The 19,047-nt window shown below is 61.6% G+C and overlaps 1 protein-coding gene and 1 long non-coding RNA gene across 3 annotated transcripts in view; one reads left to right on the top strand and one right to left on the bottom strand.

Moving 5' to 3' along the window:
- The window catches only part of LOC132827215 (uncharacterized), a 71,359-nt gene extending 57,215 nt beyond the window's left edge, over window positions 1-14,144 (bottom strand). The window contains exon 1 of the long non-coding RNA XR_009645983.1: window positions 14,063-14,144. This is a non-coding gene — a long non-coding RNA (uncharacterized LOC132827215). The remainder of the gene's footprint in view (window positions 1-14,062) is intronic.
- The window catches only part of polr1a (RNA polymerase I subunit A), a 164,340-nt gene extending 148,293 nt beyond the window's left edge, over window positions 1-16,047 (top strand). The window contains exon 34 of one of the 2 annotated variants that reach the window (XM_060843736.1): window positions 15,855-16,046. In XM_060843736.1, coding sequence (XP_060699719.1) covers window positions 15,855-15,955 — 101 coding nt within the window. In that variant the 3' untranslated portion in view covers window positions 15,956-16,046. Of the gene's footprint in view, window positions 1-15,854 lie in introns of both variants that reach the window. The other variant, XM_060843650.1, reaches the window with a different exon arrangement.
- The last annotated feature ends 3,000 nt before the right edge of the window (window positions 16,048-19,047 follow it).

The following is a 19,047-nucleotide window of genomic DNA, read 5'->3' on the forward strand; positions in this document are numbered from 1 at the left end:
CGCGCTCTCTCTCGTTTGGTCGCGCGCGCGCTCTCTCTCTCTCGTTTGGTCGCGCGCGCGCTCTCTCTCTCTCGTTTGGTCGCGCGCGCGCTCGCTCTCTCTCTCGTTTGGTCGCGCTCTCTCTCTCTCTCTCGTTTGGTCGCGCGTGCGCTCTTTCTCTCTCTCGTTTGGTCGCGCGCGTGCGCTCTCTCGTTTGGTCGCGCGCGCTCTCTCTCTCTCTCTCGTTTGGTCGCGCGCGCTCTCTCTCTCTCTCTCGTTTGGTCGCGCGCGCGCGCTCTCTCTCTCTCGTTTGGTCGCGCGCGTGCGCTCTCTCGTTTGGTCGCGCGCGCTCTCTCTCTCTCTCTCGTTTGGTCGCGCGCGCTCTCTCTCTCTCGTTTGGTCGCGCGCGCGCGCTCTCTCTCTCGTTTGGTCGCGCGCGCGCTCTCTCTCTCTCGTTTGGTCGCGCGCGCGCGCGCTCTCTCTCTCGTTTGGTCGCGCGCGCGCTCTCTCTCTCTCGTTTGGTCGCGCGCGCGCTCTCTCTCTCTCGTTTGGTCGCGCGCGCGCTCTCTCTCTCTCGTTTGGTCGCGCGCGCGCTCTCTCTCTCTCGTTTGGTCGCGCGCGCGCGCTCTCTCTCGTTTGGTCGCGCGCGCGCTCTCTCTCTCGTTTGGTCGCGCGCGCGCTCGCTCTCTCTCTCGTTTGGTCGCGCTCTCTCTCTCTCTCTCTCTCGTTTGGTCGCGCGTGCGCTCTTTCTCTCTCTCGTTTGGTCGCGCGCGCTCTCTCGTTTGGTCGCGCGCGCTCTCTCTCTCTCTCTCGTTTGGTCGCGCGCGCGCTCTCTCTCTCTCTCTCGTTTGGTCGCGCGCGCTCTCTCTCTCCCGTTTGGTCGCGCGCGCGCGCTCTCTCTCGTTTGGTCGCGCGCGCGTGCTCTCTCTCTCTCGTTTGGTCGCGCGCGCGCGCTCTCTCTCTCTCGTTTGGTCGCGCGCGCGCGCTCTCTCTCTCTCGTTTGGTCGCGCGCGCGCGCTCTCTCTCGTTTGGTCGCGCGCGCGCTCTCTCTCTCTCGTTTGGTCGCGCGCGCGCTCTCTCTCTCTCGTTTGGTCGCGCTCTCTCTCTCTCTCTCTCGTTTGGTCGCGCTCTCTCTCTCTCTCTCTCTCGTTTGGTCGCGCGTGCGCTCTTTCTCTCTCTCGTTTGGTCGCGCGCGCTCTCTCTCTCTCGTTTGGTCGCGCGCGTGCGCTCTCTCGTTTGGTCGCGCGCGCGCTCTCTCTCTCTCTCGTTTGGTCGCGCGCGCGCTCTCTCTCTCTCTCTCTCTCTCGTTTGGTCGCGCGCGCTCTCTCTCTCTCTCTCTCTCTCTCGTTTGGTCGCGCGCGCTCTCTCTCTCGTTTGGTCGCGCGCGCGCTCTCTCTCTCGTTTGGTCGCGCGCGCGCGCTCTCTCTCTCTCGTTTGGTCGCGCGCGCGCGCTCTCTCTCTCTCGTTTGGTCGCGCGCGCGCGCTCTCTCTCTCTCGTTTGGTCGCGCGCGCTCTCTCTCTCTCGTTTGGTCGCGCGCGCGCTCTCTCTCTCGTTTGGTCGCGCGCGCGCTCTCTCTCTCGTTTGGTCGCGCGCGCTCTCTCTCTCTCGTTTGGTCGCGCGCGTGCGCTCTCTCGTTTGGTCGCGCGCGCTCTCTCTCTCTCTCTCTCGTTTGGTCGCGCGCGCTCTCTCTCTCTCTCTCGTTTGGTCGCGCGCGCGTGCTCTCTCTCTCTCGTTTGGGCACGCGCGCTCTCTCTCTCTCTCTCGTTTGGGCACGCGTGCTCTCTCTCTCTCTCGTTTGGTCGCGCGCGCGCTCTCTCTCGTTTGGTCGCGCTCTCTCGTTTGGTCGCGCTCTCTCTCTCGTTTGGTCGCGCGCGCGCTCTCTCTCTCTCTCTCGTTTGGTCGCGCGCGCGCTCTCTCTCTCGTTTGGTCGCGCGCGCTCTCTCTCTCTCTCTCTCGTTTGGTCGCGCTCTCTCTCTCGTTTGGTCGCGCGCGCGCTCTCTCTCTCTCTCTCTCTCGTTTGGTCGCGCGTGCGTTCTTTCTCTCTCTCGTTTGGTCGCGCGCGCGCGCTCTCTCGTTTGGTCGCGCGCGCTCTCTCTCTCTCTCGTTTGGTCGCGCGCGCTCTCTCTCTCTCTCTCTCGTTTGGTCGCGCGCGCGCGCTCTCTCTCGTTTGGTCGCGCGCGCGCTCTCTCTCTCTCTCGTTTGGTCGCGCGCGCGCGCTCTCTCTCTCTCGTTTGGTCGCGCGCGCGCGCTCTCTCTCTCTCGTTTGGTCGCGCGCGCGCGCTCTCTCTCGTTTGGTCGCGCGCGCGCTCTCTCTCTCTCGTTTGGTCGCGCGCGCGCTCTCTCTCTCTCGTTTGGGCACGCGCGCTCTCTCTCTCTCTCGTTTGGGCACGCGCGCTCTCTCTCTCTCTCGTTTGGTCGCGCGCGCGCTCTCTCTCGTTTGGTCGCGCTCTCTCGTTTGGTCGCGCTCTCTCTATCGTTTGGTCGCGCGCGCGCTCTCTCTCTCTCTCTCTCGTTTGGTCGCGCGCGCGCTCTCTCTCTCTCTCGTTTGGTCGCGCTCTCTCTCTCGTTTGGTCGCGCGCGCGCTCTCTCTCTCACTCGTTTGGTCGCGCTCTCTCTCTCTCTCGTTTGGTCGCGCGTGCGTTCTTTCTCTCTCTCGTTTGGTCGCGCGCGCGCGCTCTCTCTCTCGTTTGGTCGCGCGCGCTCTCTCTCTCTCTCTCTCGTTTGGTCGCGCGCGCTCTCTCTCTCTCTCTCTCGTTTGGTCGCGCGCGCGCGCTCTCTCTCTCTCGTTTGGTCGCGCGCGCACGCTCTCTCTCTCTCGTTTGGTCGCGCGCGCGCGCTCTCTCTCTCTCGTTTGGTCGCGCGCGCGCTCTCTCTCGTTTGGTCGCACGCGCGCGCTCTCTCTCGTTTGGTCGCGCGCGCGCTCTCTCTCGTTTGGTCGCGCGCGCGCTCTCTCTCTCTCGTTTGGTCGCGCGCGCGCTCTCTCTCTCTCGTTTGGTCGCGCGCGCGCTCTCTCTCTCTCGTTTGGTCGCGCGCGCGCTCGCTCTCTCTCTCGTTTGGTCGCGCTCTCTCTCTCTCTCTCTCTCTCTCGTTTGGTCGCGCGTGCGCTCTTTCTCTCTCTCGTTTGGTCGCGCGCGCTCTCTCTCTCTCGTTTGGTCGCGCGCGCGCGCTCTCTCTCTCTCGTTTGGTCGCGCGCGCTCTCTCTCTCTCGTTTGGTCGCGCGCGCGCTCTCTCTCTCTCGTTTGGTCGCGCGCGCGCGCTCTCTCTCTCTCGTTTGGTCGCGCGCGCGCGCTCTCTCTCTCTCGTTTGGTCGCGCGCGCGCTCTCTCTCTCTCGTTTGGTCGCGCGCGCGCTCTCTCTCTCTCGTTTGGTCGCGCGCGCGCTCTCTCGTTTGGTCGCGCGCGCGCTCTCTCTCTCTCGTTTGGTCGCGCGCGCGCTCGCTCTCTCTCTCGTTTGGTCGCGCTCTCTCTCTCTCTCTCTCGTTTGGTCGCGCTCTCTCTCTCTCTCTCTCTCGTTTGGTCGCGCGTGCGCTCTTTCTCTCTCTCGTTTGGTCGCGCGCGCTCTCTCTCTCTCGTTTGGTCGCGCGCGTGCGCTCTCTCGTTTGGTCGCGCGCGCTCTCTCTCTCTCTCTCGTTTGGTCGCGCGCGCGCTCTCTCTCTCTCTCTCTCGTTTGGTCGCGCGCGCTCTCTCTCTCTCGTTTGGTCGCGCGCGCGCGCTCTCTCTCTCTCGTTTGGTCGCGCGCGCGTGCTCTCTCTCTCTCGTTTGGTCGCGCGCGCGCTCGCTCTCTCTCTCGTTTGGTCGCGCACGCTCTCTCTCTCGTTTGGTCGCGCGCGCTCTCTCTCTCTCGTTTGGGCATGCGCGCTCTCTCTCTCTCTCGTTTGGTCGCGCTCTCTCTCTCTCTCGTTTGGTCGCGCGAGCTCTCTCTCTCGTTTGGTCGCGCGAGCTCTCTCGTTTGGTCGCGCGCGCGCTCTCTCACGTTTGGTCGCGCTCTCTCTCTCGTTTGGTCGCGCTCTCTCTCTCGTTTGGTCGCGCTCTCTCTCTCTCTCGTTTGGTCGCGCGAGCTCTCTCGTTTGGTCGCGCGCGCGCTCTCTCACGTTTGGTCGCGCTCTCTCTCTCGTTTGGTCGCGCTCTCTCTCTCGTTTGGTCGCGCTCTCTCTCTCGTTTGGTCGCGCTCTCTCTCTCGTTTGGTCGCGCGCGCGCTCTCTCTCTCTCTCGTTTGGTCGCGCGCGCGCTCTCTCTCTCTCTCGTTTGGTCGCGCGCGCTCTCTCTCTCTCGTTTGGTCGCGCTCTCTCTCTCGTTTGGTCGCGCGCGCGCTCTCTCTCTCACTCGTTTGGTCGCGCTCTCTCTCTCGTTTGGTCGCGCGTGCGTTCTTTCTCTCTCTCGTTTGGTCGCGCTCTCTCTCTCTCTCTCTCTCGTTTGGTCGCGCGTGCGTTCTTTCTCTCTCGTTTGGTCGCGCGCGCTCTCTCTCTCTCTCTCTCTCTCGTTTGGTCGCGCGCGCTCTCTCTCTCTCTCTCGTTTGGTCGCGCGCGCGCTCTCTCTCTCTCTCGTTTGGTCGCGCGCGCTCTCTCTCTCTCTCGTTTGGTCGCGCGCGCGCTCTCTCTCTCTCTCGTTTGGTCGCGCTCTCTCTCTCGTTTGGTCGCGCGCGCGTGCTCTCTCTCTCGTTTGGTCGCGCGCGCTCTCTCTCGTTTGGTCGCGCGCGCGCGCTCTCTCTCTCTCGTTTGGTCGCGCGCGCGCGCTCTCTCTCTCTCGTTTGGTCGCGCGCGTGCGCTCTCTCTCTCTCGTTTGGTCGCGCGCGCGCTCTCTCACGTTTGGTCGCGCGCGCGCTCTCTCACGTTTGGTCGCGCGCGCGCTCTCTCACGTTTGGTCGCGCGCGCGCTCTCTCACGTTTGGTCGCGCGCACGCGCGCGCTCTCTCTCTCTCTCTCTCTCTCGTTTGGTCGCGCGCGCTCTCTCTCTCTCGTTTGGTCGTGCGCGCGCTCTCTCACTCGTTTGGTCGCGCGCGCGCGCTCTCTCTCTCGTTTGGGCACGCGCGCGCTCTCTCTGTCTCTCGTTTGGTCGCGCGCGCGCTCTCTCTCTCACTCGTTTGGTCGCGCGCGCTCTCTCTCTCTCGTTTGGTCGCGCGCGCGCTCTCTCTCGTTTGGTCGCGGGCGCGCGCTCTCTCTCTCTCGTTTGGTCGCGGGCGCGCGCTCTCTCTCTCTCGTTTGGTCGCGGGCGCGCGCTCTCTCTCTCGTTTGGTCGCGCGCGCTCTCTCTCTCTCGTTTGGTCGCGCTCTCTCTCGTTTGGTCGCGCGCGCGCTCTCTCTCTCACTCGTTTGGTCGCGCGCGCGTGCTCTCTCTCTCGTTTGGGCACGCGCGCGCTCTCTCTCTCTCTCTCGTTTGGTCGCGCGCGCGCTCTCTCTCACTCGTTTGGTCGCGCGCGCGCTCTCTCTCGTTTGGTCGCGCGCGCGTGCTCTCTCTCTCGTTTGGGCACGCGCGCTCTCTCTCTCTCTCTCTCGTTTGGTCGCGCGCGCGCGCTCTCTCTCTCTCGTTTGGTCGCGCGCGCGCTCTCTCTCTCACTCGTTTGGTCGCGCGCGCTCTCTCTCGTTTGGTCGCGCGCGCGTGCTCTCTCTCTCGTTTGGTCGCGCGCGCGCGCTCTCTCTCTCGTTTGGTCGCGCGCGCGTGCTCTCTCTCTCGTTTGGTCGCGCGCGCGCTCTCTCTCGTTTGGTCGCGCGCTCTCTCTCTCTCGTTTGGTCGCGGGCGCGCGCTCTCTCTCTCTCGTTTGGTCGCGGGCGCGCGCTCTCTCTCTCTCGTTTGGTCGCGGGCGCGCGCTCTCTCTCTCTCTCGTTTGGTCGCGGGCGCGCGCGCTCTCTCTCTCGTTTGGGCGCGCGCTCTCTCTCTCGTTTGGGCGCGCGCTCTCTCTCTCGTTTGGTCGCGCTCTCTCTCTCGTTTGGTCGCGCTCTCTCTCTCGTTTGGTCGCGCTCTCTCTCTCGTTTGGTCGCGCTCTCCTTCTCTCTCGTTCGGTCGCGTGGTGTCTCAATTGGTCGCGCTGTCTCTCTCTCTCTCTCGTTTGGTCGCGCGCTCTCTCGTTTGGTCGCGCGCTCTCTCGTTCGGTCGCGCGCTCTCTCGTTCGGTCGCGCGCTCTCTCGTTCGGTCGCGCTCTCTCTCGTTCGGTCGCGCTCTCTCTCTCTCTCTCGTTCGGTCGCTCTCTCTCTCTCTCTCTCTCTCGTTCGGTCGCGCTCTCTCTCTAGTTCGGTCGCGCTCTCTAGTTCGGTCGCGCTCTCTAGTTCGGTCGCGCTCTCTCGCTCGGTCGCGCTCTCTCGCTCGGTCGCGCTCTCTCGCTCGGTCGCACTCTCTCTCAATCATACTCTCTCACCCTTGTTCGGTTGCGCGCGCTCTCTCACACTCTCGCTCTCTCAATCTCACTCTCTCTCTCTCACTCTCAATCACAGTCTCTCACTCTTGTTCGGTTGCACGCGCTCTCTCTCGTTCGGTCGTGCTCTCTCACACTCTCGTTCTCTCAATCACGGTCTCTCTTTCTCTCACTCTCACTCACGCACTCTCAATCACTCCCTCCCCCCCCACCCCGCTCTCCTCCCCCCCCCCCCCCCCCCCCCCCCCCCCCCCCCCCCCCCCCCCCCCCCCCCCCCCCCCCCCCCCCCCCCCCCCCCCCCCCCCACCCCCGCTCTCTCCCCCCGGTCTCTCCCTCCCTCCCTCTCCCGCACATTCATTCCTCTCTGTCTCTCTCTCTCTTGCCCGCACTCTCTCTCTCTCTCTTGCCCGCTCCCTCTCTCCCTCTCGCTCTCGCCCGCATTCTCTCGCTCTCGCCCGCACTCTCTCTCACCCGCACTCTCTCCTCCCTCTCTCCCTCTCCCTCTCCCGCACACTCCCTCTCCCGCACACTCCCTCGCCCGCGCTCCCTCCCTCTCGCCCGCGCTCCCTCCCTCTCGCCCGCGCTCCCTCCCTCTCGCCCGCGCTCCCTCCCTCTCGCCCGCGCTCCCTCCCTCTCGCCCGCGCTCCCTCCCTCTCGCCCGCGCTCCCTCCCTCTCGCCCGCGCTCCCTCCCTCTCCCCCGCGCGCTCTCTCTCTCTCTCTCTCCCCCGCGCGCTCTCCCTCCCTCTCTCCCGCCCGCGCTCTCCCTCCCTCTCTCCCGCCCGCGCTCTCCCTCCCTCTCTCCCGCCCGCGCGCTCTCTCCCGCGCGCTCTCTCTCTCCCTCTCTCCCGCGCACGCTCTCTCTCCCGCGCACGCTCTCTCTCCCTCACGCTCTCTCTCCCTCTCCTGCGCGCGCTCTCGCTCTCGCCCGCACTCTCTCGCTCTCGCCCGTGCGCGCTCTCTATCTCTCTCTCCCGCGCGCTCTCTATCTCTCTCTCCCGCGCGCTCTCTATCTCTCTCTCCCGCGCGCTCTCTATCTCTCTCTCCCGCGCGCTCGCTCTCTCTCTCCCGCGCGCTCGCTCTCTCCCTCTCTCCCGCGCGCGCTCCCTCTCTCTCCCGCGCGCGCTCTCCCTCTCTCCCGCGCGCGCTCTCCCTCTCTCCCGCGCGCGCTCTCCCTCTCTCCCGCGCGCGCTCTCCCTCTCTCCCGCGCGCGCTCTCCCTCTCTCCCGCGCGCGCTCTCCCTCTCTCCCGCGCGCGCGCTCTCTCTCTCCCGCGCACGCTCTCTCTCCCGCGCACGCTCTCTCTCCCTCTCCCGCGCGCGCTCTCGCTCTCGCCCGCACTCTCTCGCTCTCGCCCGCACTCTCTCGCTCTCGCCCGCGCGCGCTCTCTATCTCTCTCTCCCGCGCGCTCTCTATCTCTCTCTCCCGCGCGCTCTCTATCTCTCTCTCCCGCGCGCTCTCTATCTCTCTCTCCCGCGCGCTCTCTATCTCTCTCTCCCGCGCGCTCTCTATCTCTCTCTCCCGCGCGCTCGCTCTCTCTCTCCCGCGCGCTCGCTCTCTCTCTCTCTCCAGCGCGCGCTCTCCCTCTCTCCCGCGCGCGCGCTCTCTCTCTCCCTCTCTCCCCGCGCACGCTCTCTCTCCCGCGCACGCTCTCTCTCCCTCTCTCCCGCGCACGCTCTCTCTCCCTCTCCCGCGCGCGCTCTCGCTCTCGCCCGCACTCTCTCGCTCTCGCCCGCGCGCGCTCTCTATCTCTCTCTCCCGCGCGCTCTCTATCTCTCTCTCCCGCGCGCTCTCTATCTCTCTCTCCCGCGCGCTCGCTCTCTCTCTCCCGCGCGCTCGCTCTCTCTCTCCCGCGCGCTCGCTCTCTCTCTCCCGCGCGCTCGCTCTCTCCCGCGCGCGCTCTCCCTCTCTCCCGCGCGTGCTCTCCCTCTCTCCCGCGCGCTCTCTCCCGCGCGCTCTCTCCCTCCCTCTCTCCCGCGCGCTCTCTCCCTCCCTCTCTCCCGCCCGCGCTCTCCCTCCCTCTCTCCCGCCCGCGCTCTCCCTCCCTCTCTCCCGCCCGCGCTCTCCCTCCCTCTCTCCCGCCCGCGCTCTCCCTCCCTCTCTCCCGCCCGCGCTCTCCCTCCCTCTCTCCCGCCCGCGCTCTCCCTCCCTCTCTCCCGCCCGCGCTCTCCCTCCCTCTCTCCCGCCCGCGCTCTCCCTCCCTCTCTCCCGCGCGCGCTCTCTCTCCCGCGCGCTCTCTCTCTCCCCTCCCCGCGCACGCTCTCTCTCCCGCGCACGCTCTCTCTCCCTCTCTCCCGCGCACGCTCTCTCTCCCTCTCCCGCGCACGCTCTCTCTCCCTCTCCCGCGCGCGCTCTCGCTCTCGCCCGCACTCTCTCGCTCTCGCCCGCGCGCGCTCTCTATCTCTCTCTCCCGCGCGCTCTCTATCTCTCTCTCCCGCGCGCTCTCTATCTCTCTCTCCCGCGCGCTCGCTCTCTCTCTCCCGCGCGCTCGCTCTCCCTCTCTCCCGCGCGCGCTCTCCCTCTCTCCCGCGCGCGCTCTCCCTCTCTCCCCCGCGCGCGCTCTCCCTCTCTCCCGCGCGCGCTCTCCCTCTCTCCCCGCGCGCGCTCTCCCTCTCTCCCGCGCGCGCTCTCCCTCTCTCCCGCGCGCGCTCTCCCTCTCCCTCCCGCGCTCGCGCTCCCCGCCCTCTCCCTCTCCCGCGCGCGCTCTCCCTCTCTCCCGCGCGCGCTCTCCCTCTCTCCCGCGCGCGCTCTCGCTCTCGCCCGCACTCTCTCGCTCTCGCCCGCGCGCGCTCTCTATCTCTCTCTCCCGCGCGCTCTCTATCTCTCTCCCGCGCGCTCGCTCTCTCTCTCCCGCGCGCTCGCTCTCTCTCTCTCTCCCGCGCGCGCTCTCCCTCTCTCCCGCGCGCGCTCTCCCTCTCTCCCCGCCTCTCTCTCTCTCCCGCGCGCGCTCTCCCTCTCTCCCGCGCACGCTCTCTCCCTCTCTCCCGCGCACGCTCTCTCTCCCTCTCCCGTGCGCGCTCTCGCTCTCGCCCGCACTCTCTCGCTCTCGCCCGCGCGCGCTCTCTATCTCTCTCTCCCGCGCGCTCTCTCCTCCCTCTCTCCCGCGCGCTCTCTCTCTCCCGCGCGCTCTCTCTCCCGCGCGCTCTCTCTCCCGCGCGCTCTCTCTCTCCCGCGCGCTCTCTCTCTCCCGCGCGCTCTCTCTCTCCCGCGCGCTCTCTCTCTCTCTCTCCCGCGCGCTCTCTCTCTCTCTCCCGCGCGCTCTCTCTCTCTCTCCCGCGCGCTCTCTCTCTCCCTCTCCCGCGCGCGCTCTCGCTCTCGCCCGCACGCGCTCTCTATCTCTCTCTCCCGCGCGCGCTCTCTATCTCTCTCTCCCGCGCGTTCTCTCTCTCTCTCCCGCGCGCTCTCTATCTCTCTCCCGCGCGCTCTCTCCCTCTCTCCCGCGCGCACTCTCCCTCTCTCCCGCGCACTCTCTCTCTCCCGCGCGCACTCTCTCTCTCCCGCGCGCACTCTCTCTCTCCCCGCGCGCACGCTCTCTCTCCCGCGCACGCTCTCTCTCCCGCGCACGCTCTCTCTCTCTCTCTCTGTCTCCCGCACACGCTCTCTATCTCTCTCTCCCGCGCGCTCGCTCTCTCTCTCCCGCGCGCTCGCTCTCTCCCTCTCTCCCGCGCGCGCTCTCCCTCTCTCCCGCGCGCTCGCTCTCTCCCTCTCTCCCCGCGCGCGCTCTCCCTCTCTCCCCGCGCGCGCTCTCCCTCTCTCCCGCGCGCGCTCTCCCTCTCTCCCGCGCGCGCTCTCCCTCTCTCCCCGCGCGCGCTCTCCCTCTCTCTCTCCCCCGCACGCTCTCTCTCTCTCTCTCCCCCGCACGCTCTCTCTCTCTCCCCCGCACGCTCTCTCCCTCTCTCCCGCGCGCTCTCTCCCTCCCTCTCTCCCGCGCGCTCTCTCTCTCCCGCGCGCTCTCTCTCCCGCGCGCTCTCTCTCTCTCCGCGCGCGCTCTCTCTCTCCCGCGCGCTCTCTCTCTCCCGCGCGCTCTCTCTCTCGCTCTCTCTCTCCCGCGCGCTCTCTCTCTCCCTCTCTCCCGCGCACGCTCTCTCTCTCTCCCGCGCACTCTCTCTCCCGCGCTCTCTCTCTCTCTCTCTCCCGCGCGCTCTCTCTCTCTCTCTCTCCCGCGCGCTCTCTCTCTCTCCCGCGCGCGCTTTCTCTCTCTCTCCCGCGCGCGCTCTCTCTCTCTCTCCCGCGCGCGCTCTCTCTCTCTCTCCCGCGCGCGCTCTCTCTCTCTCTCCCGCGCGCGCTCTCTCTCTCTCTCCCGCGCGCGCTCTCGCTCTCTCTCCCGCGCGCGCTCTCGCTCTCGCCCGCATGCGCTCTCTATCTCTCTCGCCCGCGCGCGCTCTCTATCTCTCTCGCCCGCGCGCGCTCTCTATCTCTCTCTCCCGCGCGCTCTCTATCTCTCTCCCGCGCGCTCTCTATCTCTCTCCCGCGCGCTCTCTATCTCTCTCCCGCGCGCTCTCTATCTCTCTCCCGCGCGCTCTCTATCTCTCTCCCGCGCGCTCTCTATCTCTCTCCCGCGCGCTCTCTATCTCTCTCCCGCGCGCACTCTCCCTCTCTCCCGCGCACTCTCTCTCTCCCGCGCGCACGCTCTCTCTCCCGCGCACGCTCTCTCTCTCTCTCTCTGTCTCCCGCACACGCTCTCTCTCTCTCTCTCCCGCGCACTCTCCCTCTTTCCCGCGCACTCTCTCTCTCCCTCTCTCCCGCGCACTCTCTCTCCCTCTCTCTCCCTCTCTCCCGCGCACTCTCTCTCTCCCTCTCTCCCGCGCACTCTCTCTCTCCCTCTCTCCCGCGCACTCTCTCTCTCCCTCTCTCCCGCGCACTCTCTCTCTCCCGCGCGCACGCTCTCTCTCCCGCGCACGCTCTCTCTCTCTCTCTCTCTGTCTCCCGCACACGCTCTCTCTCTCTCTCTCCCGCGCACTCTCCCTCTTTCCCGCGCACTCTCTCTCTCCCTCTCTCCCGCGCACTCTCTCTCTCCCTCTCTCCCGCGCACTCTCTCTCTCTCCCTCTCTCCCGCGCACTCTCTCTCTCCCTCTCTCCCGCGCACTCTCTCTCTCCCTCTCTCCCGCGCACTCTCTCTCTCCCTCTCTCCCGCGCACTCTCTCTCTCCCTCTCTCCCGCGCGCACTCTCTCTCTCCCGCGCGCACGCTCTCTCTCCCGCGCACGCTCTCTCTCCCGCGCACGCTCTCTCTCCCGCGCACGCTCTCTCTCTCTCTCTCTCTGTCTCCCGCACACGCTCTCTATCTCTCTCTCCCGCGCGCTCGCTCTCTCTCTCCCGCGCGCTCGCTCTCTCTCTCTCTCCCGCGCGCGCTCTCCTCTCTCCCGCGCGCGCTCTCCCTCTCTCCCGCGCGCGCTCTCCCTCTCTCCCGCGCGCGCTCTCCCTCTCTCCCGCGCGCGCTCTCCTCTCTCCCGCTCGCGCTCTCCCTCTCTCCCGCGCGCGCGCTCTCCCTCTCTCCCGCGCGCGCTCTCCCTCTCTCTCTCTCCCCCGCACGCTCCCTCCCTCTCTCCCGCGCGCTCTCTCCCTCCCTCTCTCCCGCGCGCTCTCTCTCTCCCGCGCGCTCTCTCTCACGCGCGCGCTCTCTCTCCCGCGCGCGCTCTCTCTCTCCCGCGCGCGCTCTCTCTCTCCCGCGCGCTCTCTCTCTCTCCCGCGCGCTCTCTCTCCCGCGCGCGCTCTCTCTCTCCCGCGCGCTCTCTCTCTCCCGCGCGCTCTCTCTCTCCCGCGCGCTCTCTCTCTCCCGCGCGCTCTCTCTCTCCCGCGCGCTCTCTCTCTCCGCGCGCTCTCTCTCTCCCGCGCGCGCTCTCTCTCCCGCGCGCGCTCTCTCTCCCTCTCTCCCGCGCACGCTCTCTCTCTCTCCCGCGCGCTCTCTCTCTCTCTCCCGCGCGCTCTCTCTCTCTCTCCCGCGCGCTCTCTCTCTCTCTCTCCCGCGCGCGCTCTCGCTCTCGCCCGCACGCGCTCTCTATCTCTCTCTCCCGCGCGCGCTCTCTATCTCTCTCTCCCGCGCGCTCTCTATCTCTCTCCCGCGCGCTCTCTATCTCTCTCCCGCGCGCACTCTCCCTCTCTCCCGCGCACTCTCCCTCTCTCCCGCGCACTCTCTCTCTCCCGCGCGCACTCTCTCTCTCCCGCGCGCACGCTCTCTCTCCCGCGCACGCTCTCTCTCCCGCGCACGCTCTCTCTCCCGCGCACGCTCTCTCTCTCTCTCTGTGTCTCCCGCACACGCTCTCTCTCTCTCTCTCCCGCGCACTCTCCCTCTTTCCCGCGCACTCTCTCTCTCCCTCTCTCCCGCGCACTCTCTCTCTCCCTCTCTCCCGCGCACTCTCTCTCTCCCTCTCTCCCGCGCACTCTCTCTCTCCCTCTCTCCCGCGCACTCTCTCTCTCCCTCTCTCCCGCGCACTCTCTCTCTCCCTCTCTCCCGCGCACTCTCTCTCCCTCTCTCCCGCGCACTCTCTCTCCCTCTCTCCCGCGCACTCTCTCTCTCCCTCTCTCCCGCGCACTCTCTCTCTCCCTCTCTCCCGCGCACTCTCTCTCTCTCTCTTTCCCGCGCACTCTCTCTCCCGCACTCACCCCCTCGCTCTCTCCCGCACTCACCCCCTCGCTCTCTCCCGCACTCACTCCCGCACTCTCCCTCTCCCTGTCTCTTCGTTTTTTCTCTCTGTCTCTGTCTCTCTCACTCACTCGCTTTTGTTCAGTTGCGCGCGTGCTCTCTCTCTCTCTCTCTCACTCTTGTTCAGTCACGCGCTCTGTCTTGTTCGGTCATGTGCTCTCTCTCTCATTCGGTCGCTCGCTCTCTCTTCAGTTGTTCTCTGTGTCTCTCTCACTCTTGTTTGGTCGTGTGATCTCTCTCTCTCTTTCGGTCGCATGCTCTCTCGCTCTCATTCTCTCGTGCACTTTCTAGCTCTCTCATTCCTTTTCTGTTTGTTTTCTTCCCATTAGCACCAGAAATTTAACTTCCTGTTACTATTATCCTTGAATTACAATCTTGTCCACATTTAGAATTTCAGTCCATTTCTGCTGTTTCTGTCTTTCCAGTTTGTTTTAAACTCTCAAATGGAACTTCTGAAAAGCCATGAGCAATATACTCAACCCTATAAATAGACGTTTTCTCTTATTTTTCTTCTCCCAGATAACATGGTTACATCATCTTTTACTTGAATTCAACTGTTTTTTTTAAAATCAGAAATCAGATCCTTGCTCTTAAAGAACTCACCACCTTGACATGAGTTGTTTAATTCCCATAAGGATATCACAGTGTACTTTGAAGATACTGGTTATTTCATGATCTTACCTGCATAAACACACTACTGATGCACTTTGTTTCCCAGTACGACCCTATTTTACTGAACGCACTTGCTCTGACGTCAACCTCTCTCCCCTACTTTTTATAGTTGAAAATGTGTTGCTGGTTAAAGCACAGCAGGTCAGGCAGCATCCAAGGAATAGGAAATTCGACGTTTCGGGCATAAGCCCTTCATCAGGAATGAAGGGCTTATGCCCGAAACGTCGAATTTCCTATTCCTTGGATGCTGCCTGACCTGCTGTGCTTTAACCAGCAACACATTTTCAACTGTGATCTCCAGCATCTGCAGACCTCATTTTTTACCCGTACTTTTTATAGTTGCCAGTATCTGCAAAGCAGAATCTCTAGCATAGCTTAGTAAGCCTGTATAATAGACGGGAGAGAGAGCGTCAGCAAAGTTTGTACTCACCACTCAGCTGTGCAGCTCAGCTGTAAGACTGTATTGCTATCAGTCATTTCTTGCCAGTGGTTTTGTTGCTGCGCCACCAGCAGTGAGAGTTGTGTGACCAGCTGAAAGAAATTTGTAGAATACTGGTGTTTCCAGTTTGAATTTCAGTATTTGAGCAGGTCAAATGTATAAATATTAGGCAGAAAGGAAAGAAGGTAACAGATTTTTTTTTGAAGTATTTGTGAAGAATATGAAGATATTTCAGTGGTCATTCCAGTGTTGAGGATGATGCTTCAAGGAGATTTGGCCTGAGGTGGGCAAGAGGATGGCAGATAGAATGTAATGTGGATAAGTACGAGGTTATCCATTTTCATAGAACGAACTGTAGTGCAGAGTTCTGCTTAACTATGAGTGATTGTAAAATGTGGATCTCCAAAAGCACCAGAGTCTGTCCATGTTCATGAGCAGCTGAGATGCTGGTGCAAGTATTTTTTTCAATTTAGATTAGATTCCCTGCAGTGTGGAAACAGACCCTTCGAAATGTTACCCACCCAGACTCATTCCCTACCCTATATTTATCCTGAATAATACACCTAACACTATGGGCAATTTAGAATGGCCAATTCACCTGACCTGCACACCTTTGGATTGTGGGAGGAAACCAGAGCACCCGGAGGAAACCCACGCAGCCCAAGGTGGGAATTGAATCTGGGTCCCTGACGCTGTGAGGCAGCAGTGCTAACCACTGAGCCACCATGCAAGGCAAATTTTTATTTGACCTTTATCATGAGAGGATTTGCATACAGGAGTAGAGTGTCTGGCTTCAATTGTATCGAATCTTGGATGGACTGCATCTAGAGTGTCGTGTGTAGTTTAGATCCCCTAACACAAGGAAAGATATCCATGTCATTGAGGGAATACAGCAGAGGTTTGCCAGCCTGATACCTGGGACAGTGAGACTTTCCTATGAGGTGAGATTGAGGAGACTGGCACTGTATTCTGTGGTCTTCAGAAGGATAAGAGGTGATCTTGTTGAAACTATGAAAATTCCTACAATCATTAGACATTAAAATTGACTTAGTAGCTGAGTTGGCAAGATAGGTGTAGAGGGCATTGATTTAAAAGGGACTTAAGGGGCAACTTGTTCATGGGTGATGCATATATGGAATGAGCTGCCAGAGGAAGTGGTGGAGGCTGGTACAAATACAAGATTCAAAAGGCATCTCAATGCCCACAAGAATAGCAAGGTTTCAAGAGATGTAGGCCAAATGCTGGCAAATGGGACTAGATCAATTTTGGACATCTGGTCGGCATGGACGAGTTGGACTGAAGGATCTATTTCCATGCTGTACATCTCTATCACTATATGACAGGGTAAATACAGAAAGGATGTTTGCCTGAGCTGGGCAAACAGCTAAAACAGGGCACACAATCTTAGAATAAGTGGCAAATCATTTAGGACTGAGATGAGGAGGAATTTCTTCACTCATAGATTTGTGATTGTTTGGAGTTCTCTACCTCAGAGAGGTGTGGAAGCTCAGAGTCATTGAATAATTTCAAGGGAGGGATTGATAGCTTTTGGGATGCTAATAATGATATGGGTATACTGGCAGGGGAGGGGAAGAGGAAGAGGATGGGGTGGGGGGAAGAATTGTGGTCGATGTTTGCCCATAAAGTAGGATGGTAGTTTGAGAGGCTGAATGGTCGACCCTAATCCCATGTTCCTGTGTCATTGGCAAGTGATTTTGGGAAAATCTGTTGTTTCATTTGTTGTTTCAGTATTAATCATTAATTCTGATTTATCTTTCGTTAGGTTCTCAGGATGAATTGAAGTCTCCATCAGCCTGCCTGGTGGTGGGGAAAGTAGTCCGTGGTGGCACTGGCCTTTTTGACCTGAAGCAGCCTCTTAGATGAATGCTCTTTTCTGATTTCTCGTCTGACTAAGAACTGTTAAAAGTGGACATCAATGGAATATTTTATTTGTGTATATTTTACATATTTTATAAAATACCAAATTGGAAGAGACAAATAAAATGACTGGTGTCTATACTATCAGCCCCTCCACAGCAGCAAGTGATGAACCAGCACCTACAACCTGAAGTTGCTTTGACCCGCTTCTAGTTGCAGTGCAAAAAAGCAGCCCAAGCAGTGTAGATAGGAAGAGGAAATGTACTAAAGTCTCATGCAAGTTGCAGTTAAGTGATGGAAGCCAGTAGGAGCAAATCCGAGGATGTTCGCACATGGTGCCACTAGTTGACAGCATTTACTGTCTGAAAATGTGTTGCTGGTTAAAGCACAGCAGGTCAGGCAGCATCCAAGGAATAGGAAATTCGACGTTTCAGGCATAAGCCCTTCATCAGGAATGAGGAGAGGATGCCAGGCAGGCTAAGATAAAAGGTAGGGAGGAGGGACTTGGGGGAGGGGCGATGGAGATGTGATAGGTGGAAGGAGGTCATGGTGAGGGTGATAGGCCGGAGTGGGGTGGGGGCGGAGAGGTTAGGAAGAAGATTGCAGGTTAGGAGGGCGGTGCTGAGTTGAGAGAACCGACTGAGACAAGGTGGGGGGAGGGGAAATGAGGAAACTGGAGAAATCCGAGTTCATCCCTAGTGGTTGGAGGGTTCCCAGGCGGAAGATGAGGCGTTCTTCCTCCAACCGTCGTGTTGTTATGTTTTGCCGGTGGAGGAGTCCAAGGACCTGCATGTCCTCGGTGGAGTGGGAGGGAGAGTTAAAGTGTTGAGCCACGGGGTGGTTGGGTTGGTTGGTCCGGGCGTCCCTGAGGTGTTCTCTGAAGCGTTCCGCAAGTAAGCGGCCCGTCTCCCCAATGTAGAGGAGGCCACATCGGGTGCAGCGGATGCAATAGATGATGTGTGTGGAGGTACAGGTGAACTTGTGGCGGATATGGAAGGATCCCTTGGGGCCTTGGAGGGAAGTGAGGGAGGAGGTGTGGGCGCAAGTTTTACATTTCCTGCGGTTGCAGGGGAAGGTGCCGGGAGTGGAGGTTGGGTTGGTGGGGGGTGTGGACCTGACAAGGGAGTCACGAAGGGAGTGGTCTTTGCGGAACGCTGATAGGGGAGGGGAGGGAAATATATCCCTGGTGGTGGGGTCCGTTTGGAGGTGGCGGAAATGACGGCGGATGATACACTGTATACGGAGGTTGGTGGGGTGGTAGGTGAGAACCAGTGGGGTTCTGTCTTGGTGGCGGTTGGAGGGGCGGGGCTCAAGGGCGGAGGAGCGGGAATTGGAGGAGATGCGGTGGAGGGCATCGTCGATCACGTTTGGGGGGAATCTGCGGTCCTTGAAGAAGGAGGCCATCTGGGCTGTGCGGTGTTGGAACTGGTCCTCCTGGGAGCAGATGCGGCGGAGACGAAGGAATTGGGAATATGGGATGGAGTTTTTACAGGGGGCAGGGTGGGAGGTGGTGTAGTCCAGATAGCTGTGGGAGTCAGTCGGTTTATAGTAGATGTCTGTGTTGAGTCGGTCGCCTGAGATAGAAATGGAAAGGTCTAGGAAGGGGAGGGAGGAGTCTGAGACAGTCCAGGTGAATTTGAGGTCGGGATGGAAGGTGTTAGTAATGTTGATGAACTGTTCAACCTCCTCGTGGGAGCACGAGGCAGCGCCGATACAGTCATCGATGTAGCGGAGGAAAAGGTGGGGGGTGGTGCCAGTGTAGTTGCGGAAGATGGACTGTTCCACATATCCTACGAAGAGACAGGCATAGCTGGGGCCCATGCGGGTGCCCATGGCAACTCCTTTAGTTTGGAGGAAGTGGGAGGATTGAAAAGAGAAGTTATTCAGGGTGAGGACCAGTTCAGTCAGTCGAAGGAGGGTGTCAGTGGAAGGGTACTGGTTGGTGCGGCGGGAAAGGAAGAAGCGGAGGGCTTTGAGTCCTTCGTGATGGGGGATGGAGGTGTACAGGTACTGGATGTCCATCGTGAAAATAAGGCGTTGGGGACCGGGGAAGCGAAAATCCTGGAGGTGGTGGAGGGCGTGGGTGGTGTCCCGAACGTAGGTGGGGAGTTCTTGGACTAAAGGGGACAGAACTGTGTCAAGGTACGCGGGGATGAGTTCAGTGGGGCAGGAGCAGGCTGAGACAATGGGTCGGCCGGGGCAGTCAGGTTTGTGGATTTTGGGCAGGAGGTAGAAACGGGCGGTGCGGGGTTGTGGGACTATGAGGTTGGAGGCGGTGGATGGGAGATCCCCTGAGGTGATGAGGTTATGCATGGTCTGGGAGATGATGGTTTGGTGGTGGGAGGTGGGGTCGTGGTCAAGGGGGCGATAAAAGGAGGTGTCCGCGAGCTGGCGTTTGGCCTCAGCGGTATAAAGGTCGGTGCGCCAAACTACTACCGCGCCTCCCTTGTTTGCCGGTTTGATGGTGAGGTTGGGATTGGAGCGGAGGGAGTGGAGGGCTGCACGTTCTGAGGGTGAGAGGTTGGAGTGGGTAAGAGGGGTGGACAGGTTGAGTCGGTTAATGTCGCGGCGGCAGTTGGCTATAAATAGATCGAGAGCGGGTAAGAGGCCAGCACGGGGTGTCCAGGTGGATGGGGTGCGTTGGAGGCGGGAGAAGGGGTCGTCAGAGGGTGGGCGGGAGTCTTGGTTGTGAAAGTGGGCACGGAGGCGAAAGCGGCGGAAGAATTGTTCAATATCTCGCCGCGTGTTGAACTCATTGATTCGAGGGCGTAGGGGAATGAAGGTGAGGCCTCTGTTGAGGACTGATCTTTCATCCTCAGAGAGGGGGAGGTCTGGAGGGATGGTGAAAACACGGCAGGGCTGGGAGCTAGGACCTGGTGTGGGACTGGAGCTGGGAGTGGGGGCGGGGTTAGGGGTGGGGACAGAGATTGATGTAGGGGCGGAGTTAGACGTGGTGACGTTTACTGACGTTTACAGCACTTACTGTCTTCCTGGGTGGAGAAGTATGAACCTCGGTCCTGAGCCCAGGAACATTGAAATAAATATCACTGGCCAGTAATAGTGACAAGTTTTTCATGAGGCTATTGTCACCCAAGCAA

This window comes from Hemiscyllium ocellatum, chromosome 1 (genome assembly GCF_020745735.1).
Source record: "Hemiscyllium ocellatum isolate sHemOce1 chromosome 1, sHemOce1.pat.X.cur, whole genome shotgun sequence".
Classification (NCBI taxonomy): Eukaryota; Metazoa; Chordata; class Chondrichthyes; order Orectolobiformes; family Hemiscylliidae; genus Hemiscyllium; species Hemiscyllium ocellatum.